The 18,062-nt window shown below is 47.8% G+C and overlaps 1 protein-coding gene across 3 annotated transcripts in view; it reads left to right on the forward strand.

The window, feature by feature from the left end:
• kdm5a (lysine demethylase 5A) overlaps window positions 1-15,201 on the forward strand; it is a 37,439-nt gene extending 22,238 nt beyond the window's left edge. Inside the window, exons 13-28 of one of the 3 annotated variants that reach the window (XR_014627288.1) lie at window positions 56-175; window positions 258-452; window positions 3,445-3,626; window positions 3,716-3,840; window positions 4,424-4,577; window positions 5,804-5,927; window positions 6,007-6,362; window positions 7,325-7,463; window positions 7,566-7,745; window positions 10,992-11,696; window positions 11,770-11,898; window positions 12,152-12,296; window positions 12,643-12,863; window positions 13,403-13,804; window positions 14,400-14,787; window positions 14,924-15,201. Coding sequence is in view for 2 of the 3 variants with exons in the window: in XM_084408307.1 (XP_084264433.1) it covers window positions 56-175; window positions 258-452; window positions 3,445-3,626; window positions 3,716-3,840; window positions 4,424-4,577; window positions 5,804-5,927; window positions 6,007-6,362; window positions 7,325-7,463; window positions 7,566-7,745; window positions 10,992-11,696; window positions 11,770-11,898; window positions 12,152-12,296; window positions 12,643-12,863; window positions 13,403-13,804; window positions 14,400-14,588 (3,366 nt within the window). In the remaining variant the exon portion in view is untranslated. Of the gene's footprint in view, window positions 1-55; window positions 176-257; window positions 453-3,444; window positions 3,627-3,715; window positions 3,841-4,423; window positions 4,578-5,803; window positions 5,928-6,006; window positions 6,363-7,324; window positions 7,464-7,565; window positions 7,746-10,991; window positions 11,697-11,769; window positions 11,899-12,151; window positions 12,297-12,496; window positions 12,607-12,642; window positions 12,864-13,402; window positions 13,805-14,399 lie in introns of those variants that run through there. The other 2 variants (XM_084408307.1, XM_084408308.1) reach the window with 2 other exon arrangements.
• The last annotated feature ends 2,861 nt before the right edge of the window (window positions 15,202-18,062 follow it).

Consider the following 18,062-nt stretch of genomic DNA (forward strand, 5'->3'; position numbering starts at 1 on the left):
GACGCTGCTAAGTCTGCCAGTGTGTGTGTACTCATCATCTCACTGTCACACACAGGTGTACCGGACCAACCAGTGCGCGGGAGAGTTCGTGGTCACCTTCCCCAGAGCCTATCACAGCGGCTTCAACCAGGGCTACAACTTTGCTGAAGCGGTGAACTTCTGCACTGCAGACTGGGTACGTCTTACACACCCGTCTACTCGCCGTGAAGCCTTGCCTGTGTGTGTGTGTGTGTGTGTGATGACCTGTGTGTGTGCAGCTGCCCGTCGGGAGGCAGTGTGTGGCGCACTACCGGCGTCTGCAGCGCTACTGCGTGTTCTCACACGAGGAGCTGGTGTGCAAGATGGCCGCTGACCCCGAGAGCCTGGACGTGGAGCTGGCGGCGGCCGTGGTGCGAGAGCTCAGCGACATGATGGAGGAGGAGAGCCGGCTGAGGGACGCCGTGCAGGAGATGGTGAGAGACGCCAGGGTTTACTCACACACACCACGGGACAACACAACACTGCAATCAGGACCATTGAAAATCTGCAGTTGTTGCATGAAACCAATATGACAAGAAGGCAAATGTCACTTACATTTTTAGTAGTGCTGTCAAACGATTAAAATATTTAATCGCGATTAATCGCATTAATGTCATAGTTAACTCGCGATTAATCGCATTAATGTCATAGTTAACTCGCGATTAATCGCATTAATGTCATAGTTAACTCGCGATTAATCGCATTAATGTCATAGTTAACTCGCGATTAATCGCATTAATGTCATAGTTAACTCGCGATTAATCGCATTAATGTCATAGTTAACTCGCGATTAATTGCACATTTTTATCTATTCTAAATGTGTCTTGATTTTTTTTTTTGTCCCATTATTTTTTTCTCATTTGAATGCTCTTATCAACATGGAAAAGTGGATCGGCTTGCTTTGTGTAAATGTTTTTTATTGAAACCAACATTGGCACATACTGTAGTGTTCAGTTTCACACTAACATTCTCACTCGGAGCAAATAATCTCTCACACAATGTAACACTGTCCATCAATAAAAGGGTGAAAGAAACACTGACGAGGTCCTGATATTGACGGGGGGGGATTCGCATCAGCTGTGTGTGTGCTTGGCCATGTTTCAGACTGGACGAGCTGCGATGATAGCTCAGTTCACAACGACAAAACACACACATCACTTTGGTCTTGTCAATTGAACCATTTGCAGGGTTCCCACGGGTCCTTGAAATCCTTGAAAGTTTGTGAATAAAAAAAAAAAAAATTCAAGGCCTTGGAAAGTTTTGGAAAATTAACATGCATAGATACAGGTCCTTGAAAGTGCTTGAATTTATTTTGTGCAAGAAGTTTTCTGGAAATAAAATCCATAATATTCCCTCCGGTCCCCTAATGCGTTATTTCGCCAACACTTCGTGGCCTATGCGCACTAGCTTGCTTGATTTATGCGCATTTATTCCCTACGTTACTTGTTTCGCGTTATGCACGCACAAAACTACTACGATAGTACCTCGAGTTTCACAGACACACTGAAACATTGCAAATATAGGCTGAAACGCGATGCCTGGAAAATGCAAGTTTCAAGATATTTGGCTCAACAAAGAAGATTACAAAGAATGCTTGTGATGGTAATGTAAACCCATAATGCAAGAAAAACTTAAAAGCATATTCATAAATATATCTTAAAACTTCTGGTTACATGAGCCTAATTCTTTTCAATAAAATCCAATATTTTAGAATACAGTGCAGGATGTACCAAATATTCTTCAGTTTTATGCAAAATAGACATACGACAAATAGAATATCAGATCTCTGTCATATGGCCAAAAATAAATGCAAAAAAAAGCTTTTTTGCATAGTTGTGTTTGACACATGAAAACTGTAACAATGTATATTACAAGGTAACACGATGTAACCTTGCTCTCTCTTGATATGTGTCCCCTTATTCATTTGAGGAAATTAGACCTGGAAAGTCCTTGAATTTGAAGTTAACCACGGTGTGGGAACCCTGCATTTGGCCACTTTTTAAAAGTAAACTTTCCATTCAGAATCTTATCGGCATCCATTTCGGCGTCTCGCGCTCATCGTTCATCCACTCAAAGCGTAACGTTAAAGGGGGTCGCACACTGGACGAGAAGCGAAGCGCAGCGACTCGTATTTAAAATTCGAACACATTATTCTCTCTGAGTGTACACACACCGGCGGCGCCATTCGGCGTTTTTATTGCTGGCCATAAACTGAGAAAGTGCGCGTCCGATGTGCGACACAAGTTGTCCTAGACTTCTCGTCCACTCTTTGGCTGGCTCGCAAGCCCAAACAAGTGTGTGCGGCCACTGCGGCGCCGGCGTGCCTGTTGTTCTGTTTCCGGTCTAGCTAGATCCGGTGGTGTTGTAGTTTTACTAACGGTACTAGTTGTCGCAAAAGCATGTGAAAAAAAACCTACAAAGTTTGCTAGGCTTTAATCTCGCGATTTAAAAAAAAGTACGCCGTTAAAATGGGTTTGCGTTAACGCCGTTAATAACACGTTAAACTGACAGCACAAATTCTTAGACATATTTGCTCCACCCAAAACCGTTTTAAACAGAACATCTCCAGGCAACACACACAGTAGTGGTGTTTCCTTTTACTGAATGAATCAGCCACTTTAAACGAACTGGTAGAGTGAACGATTCAATGACTCATTCAAATCAGTCACATAGAGTGAAAAGACACAATTATACGTAGGGATGGGTACAGAAACCTGGTGTTAAAGGAGAACTCCGGTCAATTTTAACATTGAGCTCATTTTTTTGTACATTTGGAGTGCTGTCAATACAGAGAACAACGACAAAAATCGGGGTTGCCTACACTGTGTTATCCTATTTTTTTAATTTGCACCCTGTTGACTTCAATGGGGCAAGTTTTAAACCTGCTTTTAGCCTCTTAACATCCTTGAGGTGTCATTACAAGTGCACAGGTCATGTGAGTGATTCCTTCAGAGTGAACACGGGTGAATCTGACTGCAGTAGATGTGAAAGATATATATAAAAAATGATGTTTATTCAGCCAGCGCACATACCTGTATTTACATCCTGTTTTCGGTCGAAGTCCACAGTAATCGATTGTCGAGTTCACACGCATAGGTTTAGTACCTATGATCACGCGCGTGAACTCGACAACCGACTACTGTGGACTTCGACCGAAAACAGGATGTAAATACAGGCCCCGGTGCTGAATTATGAAAGACCGCTGGATCGATAAGCTTGGATGTTATCGGTTCTGCTGTCGGTACTGGGAATCAGAATCAAGGACTGGAACTAACCGTATTATAATGCTGTATAACTGCTACTTTAATGATGGCATTATATAACTATAGGTGTAAAAGAAGCTGTGTGAGTGAAGGACATTTATCAGGTGATCCTCAGGGTTATGAGCTGAATGCTGTCACTAACTGATCTCCTGGGGTCCTGCAGGGGGTGCTGTCCTCGGAGCAGGAGGTGTTTGAGCTGGTGCCGGATGACGAGCGGCAGTGCTGGAAGTGCAAGACCACCTGCTTCCTGTCAGCGCTCACCTGTGTGTGCAGCCCTCAGCGCCTGGTGTGTCTGCGTCACGCCGCTCACCTGTGCAGCTGCCCCGCCCGAGACAAGTGCCTGCGGTGAGAGTCCACACACACCAGCTGATGATGACCTGTGTGTGTGTGTGTGCTGCAGGATCTGATGACCTGTGTGTGTGTGTGTGCTGCAGGTTCAGGTACCACCAGGACGAGTTCCCTGTGATGCTGTACGGGGTGAAGTCGCGAGCGCAGTCCTACGACACCTGGGCCAGGAGGGTCTCGGAGGCGCTGGCGGCCGATAGCAGGAGCAAGAAAGGTCAGACACAACACAGCCAATGATTCAGTGATTCAGTGACTCGTTCATAAACAACTGACTCATTTCTGAACGAATCAGCCGTTTCAACGAATCGTTTGAATGAATGACTCAATGACTCGCTCATTAAGACGGTCGACTGCCGCCACCTACTGGAGATTTAGGGTTATGTTTAAAAGTGTCATTCTTTCCAACATTTCTTATTTGCATATTCAAAATATATGTAAAACAATCTCATAACATTATTTAACCCAGTTGTAATTTTTCAGTGTAAAAGATTTAATTTGATTTAATTTATTGACCAAATTCAGGAATTTGAAATGAAAGATGAAGCATATATTTCATAAGATTGGGGGGGTGGGGTTGCCCTCTCTCTCTCTCTCTCTCTCTCTCTCTCTCTCTCTCTCTCTCTCTATCTCTATATATATATATATATATATATATATATACACTATATTTACATCACACACACAAAAAGAAGTCCGGACAGGCAAGTGTTTCTCCTGGTACGAGTGACTGCCAGATGAAGGATCAGACGACAGGCTTGAGCTGTGGGTTACACACACGTGTCTCTGCTGCTCCACAGATCTGATCGAGCTGAAGGTGCTGATGGAGGACGCGGAGGACAGGAAGTACCCGGAGAACAACTTCCTGTTCCGCAACCTGAGAGACACAGTGAAGGAGGCCGAGACCTGCTCGTCTGTGGCCCAGCTGCTGCTCAGCAACAAGCACAGGCACAGGTGTGTGTGTGTGTGTGTGTGTGTGTGTGTGTGTGTGTGTGCTCGTCTGTGGCCCAGCTGCTGCTTAGCAACAGGCACAGGTGTGTGTGTGTGTGTGTGTGTGTGTGTGTGTGTGTGTGTGTGTGTGTGTGTGTGTGTGTGCTCGTCTGTGGCCCAGCTGCTGCTCAGCAACAAGCACAGGTGTGTGTGTGTGTGTGTGTGTGTGTGTGTGTGTGCTCGTCTGTGGCCCAGCTGCTGCTCAGCAACAAGCACAGGCACAGGTGTGTGTGTGTGTGTGTGTGTGTGTGTGTGTGTGTGTGTGTGTGTGTGTGTGCTCGTCTGTGGCCCAGCTGCTGCTTAGCAACAGGCACAGGTGTGTGTGTGTGTGTGTGTGTGTGTGTGTGTGTGCTCGTCTGTGGCCCAGCTGCTGCTCAGCAACAAGCACAGGCACAGGTGTGTGTGTGTGTGTGTGTGTGTGTGTGTGTGCTCGTCTGTGGCCCAGCTGCTGCTTAGCAACAGGCAAAGGTGTGTGTGTGTGTGTGTGTGTGTGTGTGTGTGTGTGCTCGTCTGTGGCCCAGCTGCTGCTCAGCAACAAGCACAGGTGTGTGTGTGTGTGTGTGTGTGTGTGTGTGTGTGTGCTCGTCTGTGGCCCAGCTGCTGCTCAGCAACAAGCACAGGCACAGGTGTGTGTGTGTGTGTGTGTGTGTGTGTGTGTGTGTGTGTGTGTGTGTGTGTGTGTGTGTGTGTGTGTGCTCGTCTGTGGCCCAGCTGCTGCTTAGCAACAGGCACAGGTGTGTGTGTGTGTGTGTGTGTGTGTGTGTGTGTGTGTGTGTGTGTGCTCGTCTGTGGCCCAGCTGCTGCTCAGCAACAAGCACAGGTGTGTGTGTGTGTGTGTGTGTGTGTGTGTGTGTGTGTGTGTGTGTGTGCTCGTCTGTGGCCCAGCTGCTGCTTAGCAACAGGCACAGGTGTGTGTGTGTGTGTGTGTGTGTGTGTGTGTGTGTGTTCGTCTGTGGCTCAGCTGCTGCTCAGCAACAGGCACAGGTAGGTGTGTGTGTGTGTGTGTGTGTGTGTGTGTGTGTGTGTGTGTGTGTGTGTGTTCGTCTGTGGCTCAGCTGCTGCTCAGCAACAGGCACAGGTGTGTGTGTGTGTGTGTGTGCTCGTCTGTGGCCCAGCTGCTGCTCAGCAACAGGCACAGGTCAGTGTAGCTGTCCTATGTGATATGCACATGAATGTGTGTGTGTGTTCAGGAGGGAGCGTCCTGACAGCAGTGCACAGAAGGCACGGAGCAAACTGACGGTGGAGGAGCTGAAGGTGTTTGTGGAGCAGCTGTACCGCCTGCCCTGCGTCATCAGCCAGGCCCGACAGGTCAAGGTGAGTCTGACCCCTGACCCCTGCACTGCTGACCCCTGACCCCTGCAGCGAGTCCTCACGCGTGTGTGTGTGCTCACAGGATCTGCTGGAGAGTGTGCAGGGCTTCCACGAGCGGGCACAGGCGGCGCTGGCGGACCGCACGCCGGACTCCGGGAAGCTGGCGGCTCTGCTGGCTCTGGGCTCGGGGCTGGACCTGGAGCTGCCGGAGCTGCCACGGCTGGAGCAGGAGCTGACGCAGGCGCGCTGGCTGGACGAGGTGCGGCTGACGCTAGCGGATCCGCCGCGCCTCACGCTGGAGCTGATGAAACGGCTCATCGACTCCGGAGTGGGTCTGGCGCCGCACCACGCTGTGGAGAAGGCCATGGCCGAGCTGCAGGAGCTGCTGACGGTGTCCGAGCACTGGGAGGAGCGGGCGCGGGCCTGTCTGCAGGCCAGGTGACTCTCTCACACACACACACACACACACACACACACACACACACACTCATCAGGGCTTCTGCACGGCCTTTTTTAAGGCCTTTCTAATATCACAAGATGTAATATAAATATAAATAATATAAATAATAATATAAATAATATAAATCTATGGTTTCCCCAGAATGTTGCTGTGAAATTTCAGTTCAAAAATCCCCCCAGATCATTTGTTATAGCTTTTTGAGAGTGAGCAAAAACATACGTGTCCTTTTAAATGCAAATGAGCTTTAGCTCCGCCTCCATCCAGAAGAGGGCGGAGCCTTTACACGAGCTTTAGAAACTCCGGCAATAACAACACAGGTCAATCTCCCTCATCCAGAATCCCAGAATCACCAGTAGCGAGTGCAGCCTTACGGAGAGGCTCAGGAAGAGCTTCTGAATGTTAGTGGAGACATTTCTGTAGTTGTTGTGGAGTTACATTGATCATCTCATCATCATGTTTAACTTCTCCACAAGTGTCCACAGTTCCTGAGGTGTTTATAAGACAGCGGTGACATGTTCTGGTCAATAGTGTTCAGTGCTCGTCTGTGCTCAACCACAGAACAGTTTCAGGCTTTGCTGGATCTTTATCATTGCGTTAGAACTGGTCTCTGTTGTCGCTTGTGGAACCAAATGTCGGCTGGTGTGTGTAAACGTGCAGATTAAGGGCCGGTAATATTATAATAAGATATTATTATACGTCAGAAGGAGAGCAAAATCTGCTTATTTTATTACATGCTTGCAGAGAAAGGCTCACCAAAACAACTTTTCACGTTTTCTGGGTTGGTAGAAGCACAGAGGACCCGATTATTAGCACTTAAACACGGGAAAAGTCATGATATGTCCCCTTTAAGTCCTGGAAAACCATTGAAGCATTGACTGCCTTCTCTGTGGAGTGTGTGTTGGCTCCCCCATGTGACGGTGGTGTCTTTGCTCTTCTGCAGGCCTCGCCACAGCCTGCTGACGCTGGAGAGCATCGTGACGGAGGCCAGGAACATCCCAGCGCACCTGCCCAATGTCCTGGCCCTCAGAGACGCCCTGCTCAGAGCCAAGGAGTGGACGGCCCGAGTGGAGGCCATTCAGGTGACCGTGTGTCCCGCAGTGACCTGGACATGCTAGTTTACTCACACATGCTGACTCTGCTGTAGCTGTAGCCTGTCATGTGACACGTGTCTCTGTGAACAGAACGGCAGCAGCTACGCCTACCTGGAGCAGCTGGAGGGTCTTCTGGCTCGAGGTCGCTCCGTCCCGGTGAGGCTAGAGGCGCTGCCACAGGTGGAGGCACAGGTGGGGTCGGCCCGAGCCTGGAGAGAGAGAACCGCTCGCACCTTCCTGAAGAAGAACTCCACACACACCCTACTGCAGGTGACACACTCTCTCTCTCTCACACATATACACACACCTTATTGAGAGAGGGAACCCTTTCGCACCTTCCTGAACCCTTAGAACCCGATCTCAGAAACTGATCTCGGAAACCGATCTCAGAAACTCAGACCAGTCTCAGAAATCGATCTCAGAAACCGATCTTGGAAACCGATCTCAGACACTCAGACCAATCTCAAAAAATCGATCTCAGAAATCAATCTCAGAAACTCAGACCAGTCTCAGAAATCGATCTCAGAAACTCAGACCAGTCTCAGAAATCAATCTCAGAAACTCAGACCAGTCTCAGAAATCAATCTCAGAAACTCAGACCAGTCTCAGAAACCGATCTCGGAAGCCGGTCTCAGAAACCGATCTCAGAAACCAATCTCGGAAACCGATCTCAGAAACTCAGACCAGTCTCAGAAACCGATCTCGGAAGCCGGTCTCAGAAACCGATCTCAGAAACCAATCTCGGAAATCAATCTCAGAAACTCAGACCAGTCTCAGAAACCGATCTCGGAAGCCGGTCTCAGAAATCGATCTCAGAAACCGATCTTGGAAACCGATCTCAGACACTCAGACCAATCTCAAAAAATCGATCTCAGAAATCGATCTCAGAAACTCAGACCAGTCTCAGAAACCAATCTCAGAAACTCAGACCAGTCTCAGAAATCAATCTCAGAAACTCAGACCAGTCTCAGAAACTGATCTCGGAAGCCGGTCTCAGAAGCCGGTCTCAGAAACCGATCTCGGAAACCGATCTCAGAAACTCAGACAAGTCTCAGAAATCGATCTCAGAAACCGATCTTGGAAACCGATCTCAGACACTCAGACCAATCTCAAAAAATCGATCTCAGAAACCAATCTCAGAAACTCAGACCAGTCTCAGAAACCAATCTCAGAAACTCAGACCAGTCTCAGAAATCAATCTCAGAAACTCAGACCAGTCTCAGAAACCAATCTCAGAAACTCAGACCAGTCTCAGAAATCAATCTCAGAAACTCAGACCAGTCTCAGAAACCGATCTCAGAAACTCATCTCAGAAACTCAGACCAGTTTCAGAAACCGATCTCGGAAACCAATCTCGGAAACCGGTCTCAGAAACCAAGCTCAGAAACTCAGACCAGTCTCAGAAACCGATCTCAGAAACTGATCTCAGAAACTCAGACCAATCTCAGAAACCGATCTCAGAAACTCAGACCAGTCTCAGAAACCGATCTCAGAAGCCGATCTCAGAAACTCAGACCAGTTTCAGAAACCGATCTCGGAAACCAATCTCGGAAACCAGTCTCAGAAACCGATCTCAGAAACTCAGACCAGTCTCAGAAACCGATCTCAGAAGCCGATCTCAGAAACTCAGACCAGTCTCAGAAACCGATCTCAGAAACTCAGACCAGTCTCAGAAACCGATCTCAGAAACCGATCTCAGAAACTCAGACCAGTCTCAGAAACCGATCTCAGAAACTCAGACCAGTCTCAGAAACCGATCTCAGAAACCAGTCTCAGAAGCCGATCTCAGAAACTCAGACCAATCTCAGAAACCGATCTCAGAAACCAATCTCGGAAACCGATCTCAGAAATTCAGACCGGTCTCAGAAACCGATCTCAGAAACTCAGACTGTAACTCAGAAGACACAAGCCTGAGAAGTAATGCATATATGATGTGCTTTCTGTCTCGATCTCTGTCCAGTGCGGGTAAAACAATTATACTGCTCAAGGTGAGATACAATACAGATATCCTTTAACTTTTGACAAATCAGTAATTTGACAACTTAGATTAGATTAGATTAGATTAGATTAGATTCAACTTTATTGTCATTACACAAGTACAGGTACAAGGCAACGAAATGCAGTTTAGGTCTAACCAGAAGTGCAATAGCAGCAAGTGCAGGATATACAGTGGTTCCATAAGTGCAGAACATGGATATGTACTGAATAAATATAGAGTTGAATACTATTATAAACAAAAATTTACAGATAGATTGTCCTATGAATATAATATACAGATAACTATTACTGTGAACAGAGTTTACAGCTAGATATGTACTGAATATAATAATATACAGATGGCTATTACTATAAACAGAATGTTTACAGATAGATATGTACTGAATATAATATACAGATGGCTGTTACTATAAACAGAATTTTACAGATAGATATGTACTATGAATATATATACAGATGGCTGTTACTATAAACAGAATGTGAGCATAATATACAGATGGCTATTACTATAAACAGAATTTAACAAATAGATATATGTATAAGTTAGGCTAATGAGCAGTATAACAATGGATTTAAAGTAGTGCAAATAAAGTTTGGACAGAAGCTATCCGAGTGAAAGTGCAGTGGAAAGTAATTGCATATTACAGTTAAGGTACGATATTGCAATGTATATATAAACAGTCGGTACTGTAAATAAACAGTCGGCAGTGCAAATTGAGCATATTCCAGTCAAGGTAGTAGTGCAAGATGCATATGTAAACAGTTGTTACTGTAATAACAGTCAGCAGTCAGCAGTGCAAATGAACATTATAGTATTGCAAATAACAAAATGGAGGCAGGTGTGAGGAGGGAGAGGAGAGTCAATCAGTATATAAGGGGAGTGGGATCAATGAGGGTTAGAGTTTAATAAAGAGACAGCTCTGGGGAAAAAACTGTTCTTTAGTCTGCTGGTCCTGGTCCGGAGGCACCTGAAACGCCTGCCGGAGGGCAGGAGAGAAAACAGTCTGTGGGCTGGGTGAGAGGAGTCCTTAAGGATGCTGCGAGCTCGATGCAGACAGCGTTTCCTCTGGATGTGCTCGATGGCAGGTAGTGGAGTCCCAGTGATGCGCTGGGCGGTTTTCACCACCCGCTGCAGTGCCTTGCGCTCTGCAACAGAACAGCTCCAACTTCTTGTGAGAAGTGATTTCACAAACAGCTCTCTCTCTCTCAAAATGTGCAAACAGCTTAAAATCACCACATGGCACCATAATCCAGTTGCACAGCGTATAATTAGCACAACTTTATAAGTCATGCCAGTTTGACCACTCAAGCGTTCTGCACTCTCTGAGAAACGGTGCGCTAATGCACACTTTTTGCCTTGAACACAGGATGCTAGCTAACTGCATGAAAAGCTTTGAGAGGGTGTGTATTGTGAAGAGCGCTATAGAGATGAATGTGAGTTTTCTTCAGAAGTAGCTGCATGTTGATGTGAGGTGTTGTGGTGTTGATCTGCACTCACCTGTGCTGGAACTCTTCCAGGTGCTCAGCCCGCGTGTGGACGTCGGCGTGTATGGCTCCAGCAAGAGCAAGCGCAAGCGTGTGAAGGAGCTGCTGGAGAAGGAGCGCGCCGGCCTGGATCTGGAGGGAGCGAGCGACCCGGAGGAGGGCGTGGAGGAGGTGCGTGACCCCGCCGCCGTTGTGGCCGCCTTCAAGGCCCGCGAGCAGCAGGAGGTGCAGGCCATCCACTCGCTGCGCGCCGCCAACCTGGCCAAGATGGCCCTGCTGGAGCGCACGGAGGAGGCGAAGTTCTGCCTGTGCCGCAAGCCGGCCGGCGGCTTCATGCTGCAGTGCGAGCTGTGCAAGGACTGGTTCCACGGCGCCTGCGTGCCCCTGCCCAAAGCCGGCTCGCAGAAGAGGCTGGCGGCCAGCAAGGAGGCCAAGTTCCTGTGCCCGCTGTGCCAGCGCTCACGCCGGCCCCGACTGGAGACCATCCTGGCGCTGCTGGTGTCTCTGCAGAAGCTGTCGGTGCGGCTGCCGGAGGGCGAGGCGCTGCAGTGCCTGACGGAGAGAGCCATGGGCTGGCAGGACCGCGCTCGACAGGCCCTGGCCACCGACGAGCTGTCCTCCGCCCTGGCCAAGCTCTCGGTGCTCAGCCAGCGCATGGTGGAGCTGGCCGCGCGTGAGAAGACCGAGAAGATCATCACTGCCGAGCTTCAGAAGGCGGCCGCCAACCCTGACCTGCAGGCACGTGCCGTCTCACACACACGCCTCGTCTGAGTGCACGAGTGAGCCCTGACTAACTCTGTTTCGCTCACAGGGCCACATCCAGACCTTCCAGCAGGCCGGCTTCAGCAGGGCCACGTCTCCACGGCCCTCGGGGGACTACGATGATGAGGAGACCGACTCCGACGAGGACATCAGAGAGACCTACGGCTATGACGTCAAGGTACGTGATGAAGCTCACATCGCTAGTGCTCAAACCTCTAACACTCAGAGTTCAGCGTGGGATGAGTCCAGACATGAACGATTCCCCTAAACGAGTGTCTTGTTGAGGACCTTACAGGTCAGGTGACCACTGTGGTCCTGAGGACCACTGTGTATGAGTGTTATGATGTAGTGCTGCTGTCAGGATGTTTATGGTGAACATCTCACTGTGATGTGGTGCAGTTCCTCTGTCATCTCAGTGTTTCTATTCTCAGGACTCGGGAGAGGTGAAGCCGTACTTGTTCTGCGACGAGGAGATCCCAGTGAAGTCTGAGGAGGTGGTGAGCCACATGTGGCCGACGACCCCGTCGTTCTGTGCCGAGCACGCATACTCCTCCGCCTCGAAGTCTGTTCCTCAGAGTGAGACTCCTGCACACACACCTCCTGATCTCCTCCTCAGTCCCGGCCGGCTCCCGCAAGCAGCCGAGGAAGCCTCCACACACACACACACACACACACACACACACACACACACACACCTGATCTCCTGTTCTCCTCCTCAGACCTGACACACACACACCTGATCTCCTGTTCTCCTGACCTCCTGTTGTCCTCCTCAGACCCGGCCGGCTCCCGCAAGCAGCCGAGGAAGCCCACACACTCACACACACACACACACACACACCTGATCTCCTGTTCTCCTCCTCAGACCTGACACACACACACCTGATCTCCTGTTCTCCTGACCTCCTGTTGTCCTCCTCAGACCCGGCCGGCTCCCGCAAGCAGCCGAGGAAGACCCCGCTGGTTCCCCGTAGCCTGGAGCCGCCGGTGCTGGAGCTGTCCCCGACGGCCACGCTGCAGCTGGAGGAGCTGATGATGGAGGGCGACCTGCTGGAGGTGTCGCTCGACGAGACCCAGCACATCTGGAGGATCCTGCAGGCCACGCACCCGCCCGCAGAGGACCGCTTCCTGCAGGCCATGGAGGTCAGAGACCCCGCCGCCTCTCCCAGTGGTGTTTACACTGACACTGCTCCGGTCACTCACACTGACACTGATTTAATTATTTCATTTGCCTGGTAAAAGCCCTATGCTGTTATTATTCTAATATAATTTAATTTGAATGCTAGAATTTGACATAAAAGATGATGCATACATCTAATGAGTTTTAAAAACAAAAATGCCCTTGTGTAGGTAACAATGCCAATTTAAGGTGGCAAATACTACTCCTTAATAAAACAATTAATTGTTATCACTGACCACTGCATATAATATGAATAATATGTCTTCATGAGTTAGCTGTCTAAACCAGCCATGGTACCAGCACAAAACACACTCAGCAAAATATCATCTAATTATTATCAGCAAAGCTTTGAAAATAGAAAAAAGAAAATGTTTCAGTATTGCATACATTTGTATTTCTTGAGTTGTTAAAAAGCCTTGATTTTGTCTTTATAAAGTGTGCTGCGGTCCTGTCCCGGTGACAGATTGAGGTGTTTAACCTGTGGTTCTCCTCCCTTCCGCAGCCCGAGGACTCGGTGCTGGACAAACCCGTGAAGCTGAAGCTGAAGGACGCGGAGAAGAAGAGGAAGAGGAAGCTGGAGCGAGCGGAGCAGCAGCTGCTGATGGAGGCCCGGCCCAAGCCCAGGGTTCTGGAGCTCAAGCCCCGGAAGAAGAAGCTGAAGCTGAGCCCGGACCGGTCCCGTGAGCTGAAGGCGCTGGCCAAGCGGATCGCGAAGCAGGAGAAGGAGCGCAAGAGGAAGGAGAAGGCGGCCGCCCGGGAGGAGGCGCTAGAGAAGAAGACCCAGACCCAGACCCGCAAGATCCTGGACATTCCCTCCAAGTACGACTGGTCCGGAGCGGAGGACTCCAACGACGAGAACGCCGTGTGCTCCGCCAGCAGCTGCCAGAGGCCCTGCAGGGACAAGGTGAGTCTCCCACACCGTTCTCCACCTTCATTCACTCATTCACTCCGTTCTCCACCTTTCACACATTCACTCTGAGCCACAGTGTTCTCCAGAGGCCCTGCAGGGACAAGGTGAGTCTCCTACACCGTTCTCCACCTTCATTCACTCATTCACTCCGTTCTCCACCTTTCACACATTCACTCTGAGCCACAGTGTTCTCCAGAGGCCCTGCAGGGACAAGGTGAGTCTCCTACACCGTTCTCCACCTTCATTCACCCATTCACTCCGTTCTCCACCTTTCACACATTCACTCTGAGCCACAGTGTTCTCCAGAGGCCCTGCAGGGACAAGGTGAGTCTCCCACACCCGCTCTCCACCTTCATTCACCCATTCACTCCGTTCTCCACCTTTCACACATTCACTCTGAGCCACAGTGTTCTCCAGAGGCCCTGCAGGGACAAGGTGAGTCTCCTACACCGTTCTCCACCTTCATTCACTCATTCACTCCGTTCTCCACCTAACACTAGTCTTCTAATGCTGTGATAGGTTAGCAGAAAGGCGAGAGGGGCGTAACTCATGTCCACTGCTGTGTGTGTGTGTGTGTGTGTGTGTTCAGGTGGACTGGGTCCAGTGTGACGGCGGCTGTGACGAGTGGTTTCATCAGGTGTGTGTGGGCGTGACGTGTGAGATGGCGGAGAACGAGGACTACATCTGCTCGACCTGCTCGTTTAAAGCCTCCGGTGGTGCCGTGACCCTAGTGATGTCATCAGCAGTCCCCCAAACCGACCCTCAGGAGGCCAGTTAACCACCACACACACATTACACAGAAGACGGTTAACCCCCCACACACTCTCTCACAGACACACACACAGTGAAATGCATCACTTCCTGTCTCTGCTAGGTTTAGCTGGTTGTTATTGTAGTCCTGGAGGATCAAGACTCTACAGAATAAACATGGCTTGGGGAATCGGGAATCGTGTGTTTAACCCGAGTCCTCAGTCACAGTAGACATAGTGGACTTCCTGTTTGACCGGACAACACACACACACACACACACGGTGTGGAGGATCAAGACTCTACAGAATAAACATGGCTTGGGGAATCGGGAATCGTGTGCTTAACCCGAGTCCTCAGTCACAGTAGACAAAGTGGACTTCCTGTTCGACTGGACAACACACACACACACACACACACACACACACACACAATACTCTACAGAATAAACATGCTTTCTGGCTCCTGACCCGAGTCCAGTGGACTTCTGTTCGTCCGTTTTTTCTGACTGAGGACGAGACTTATAATGGTTGTATTACATCTATTTATTCTGTAAATGGATTTTAAGCAGTGCATGATGGGAAGGTGGATGGTGGTTTCTCAGATTTTGTCAAATAAAGAAAGATGATTGATTGATGATGATACATGTCAAGTCTGTGTCACTGCTGTAAAAGAGCAAAAGAAATGCTTATATAATTTGAGCTTATTGATTCCTATGACAGAACACGTGAACACTAACAGCATGCATAAATCTGAAACTTGCCCACGGTTCATCTCTGGACATAATACAGGGCATTCTGGGCCAAAACTGCCGCCTTATACTGGCGTGTAAAGCAATCACTCAGTTTGTCCTGTTCATTCGTGATGTTTTGGGGTGATGTATTCACTACTGTGGATAAAAACTCCTCCGTCTTAAAACTCTTTCACAGATTTGATGGGACTAACCTTGCACAAGTGTTTAGAACAGTGATCTTTCATGATCTTACGTCTTTTACCCTCTGGTCATTGATGGGTGTCTGTAAGGGCAATTTTCAAAGGTTAATCAAACAGCATCATAAGGCATAAGAAAACTTTCAGAGGCAAATTGTAATAAAGAGGAAAAGTTTATTCTCTGAGAGAATTCTGTTCACAGTTACCGCAGCTTCCCGGTATCAGGAAGACAGAACCTAACAGACTCAACAAAAACAGACATTTTATAGTGTCTTCTCTGACACTATACTCCTCCTCCCCAGTTTCTGTAACTTTCCTTACTGATATCCCCATATCTTAACTGGTTTGGACTGGCTTCTACCCCCCCTGGGCAGGTCAAATTGTTATTTGTCCCTGAGAAGCCAAAAGGCTTCCATTTATGACTTAAATAATCTCCTGTTCCCCTCCTGAGAGGGCATGGGGCTTCACTTTAATACTGAACGACCCCTGTATTCTCCTGACTGAACCATTTCTCGAGCCCAGGTCTTACAATCTCCCTGGCCCATCCGTTTTATTGCGTCTGTTCCTTCCTGTCCTCCGTCAGCTGCTAAGATACTCACAGAAATACATGATTCAATGAGATTAACAATGGTTCAAAACAAATGCATATAAGAAATACTGAATTTTTCCACAACAGTGTCCAATCCTGCTGCTGGAAGTGTTAGGAGCCGTTTAGTTTTAACTAAAAATGGGGGAAAAAAATGTGTTTTTTGATTGTTCAATTACATGCCAACAGTGTTTTGTGGGCCTGAACTATACCGTGATCATCTCTGTAAACCACACAAACACTAATTTGTGAAAACTGTGATTATGTGTTCAGTCTGTATGTGTGAGTAGTACTTCTTTACGCCACCTACTGGCCTGGCAGCAGAATACAGCGTTTTTATTTGTTTACACGGATCTGTGCGAACGGGGATCGATTCGACAACGGTGTCGTCTCTACATGGAAAGCGGAAAGGTAAAACTCACGGTTGTAGAGTAAAGGTAGCCTGAGTTTATCTCCACCAGCCTCAGTCAAACACACCTGATGATCCAGGTCTGCCAGACTGTGTGTTAGGGTTAACCCTAACCTAACCTAAGCTAAGCTAAGCTAACTGAACTCTGCATTACCAGGGTTAGGGTTAGTATCGGCAGATCTAGCTGAATCTAAACCTACGGAAGTTCTTTCAAAATTCAAATGAAAATTCAAATGCTTAAAAATATCAAATAATAACTCAAAGTCTTAAAACAGCTGCTCAAATGATAAATCAAATGCAATTTTATTTCCTCATTCGGGATGTATCAAAAATCTAATTAAAACTCAATTGTATTTTTGACCCTGTATAAACCTGTCATAATTAAATGTATAATTCAAAAATCTAATTATAAATCAAATGCTCAAACCAGCATCGAAAATGGAAAATCAAAATGCTCAAACGGACACCGCAAATGATAAATCAAATGCAAATGAGGAGTGTCAATCAAGTAGCGTGGGCGGAGCTTTGAGACGGAAGAGATCAAGTCAAGACACCTTAATTTATATAGCGCTTTTAACAGTAACAGAGATTGTTTAGGCTTTACATCAGCTTTAGAATAAAGTTATTGTCCAGATAAAGTTGATTACTTCCATTGCGAAGATCAATAGCTATTAACTTAGGGGCCGCTAACACGACACCGTTCTCACAGGAAAATCCACCAGTGCCTGGTGGCCCGAGAACACACTCCCGGAAATAGGTTCCAAGGTGCTGTTGAGTTACAGATTGAAGAATCTGTATCTGCTGATCTCATGTCCTTACATAACATAACATGAGAAACTAAGGTAGAGTACATGGAATTTAGTATTTAAGGTTATGATGATGATATCAGCTGTTAAGCAACGTTTCCAGCGAGAGATTCCTGCCAGTCCTGTTCTCTCTATTGTAAGTTAAATGAGTCAGATCACTGAGACTCTCACCCTCTGTCTTTAATGGCTCTTGGAGCCCCTGTCCCAGTCGCTGAATAGTTATGCTGATTGGATTAGGATTGGTAACACTCTAGAGTCTGGGGCGGGTTCCTATAGCTGTATACTTCATTTGCATGCTTTGTTTAAGGCCGTCACCCAGGTGCTTTGTCTCCATTTCTCAGCACTGCCCTCTAAGTAAGGGATAATGTATAGGGAGGCGGTTGTTATAGCGAATAACAACCCCGACAGGCTGAACGGGAGCCCGACGCGAAGCGGAGCCTGAAGGGGTTGTATTCGCTATAACAACCGCCTCCCTATACATTATCCCATTTATTACATGGCTACCTACCAAATAAATCAATAATTTGACACAAAATATTTATTTAAAAAGGAGTTTATTGATTTTAAAACGATTGTATTGCTTCCGTTAAAGAAAATAGTCCGTTCCGTCTCTACGGTTGCGTCCATAGCAATGCTCTGTTTTTCATGGCAACGGTGTGTTATACTTCGCAGCGGTCTGATATCAAGAAATAACACACCGCATTCTACATTGGAATTCAACCAAGCCATGGAATAAATGTATATAAACTACAATGTGCATTCTGTTTCATAAAG

Source organism: Rutilus rutilus, assembly GCF_951802725.1.
Source record: "Rutilus rutilus genome assembly, chromosome: 4".
Lineage (NCBI taxonomy): Eukaryota > Metazoa > Chordata > Actinopteri > Cypriniformes > Leuciscidae > Rutilus > Rutilus rutilus.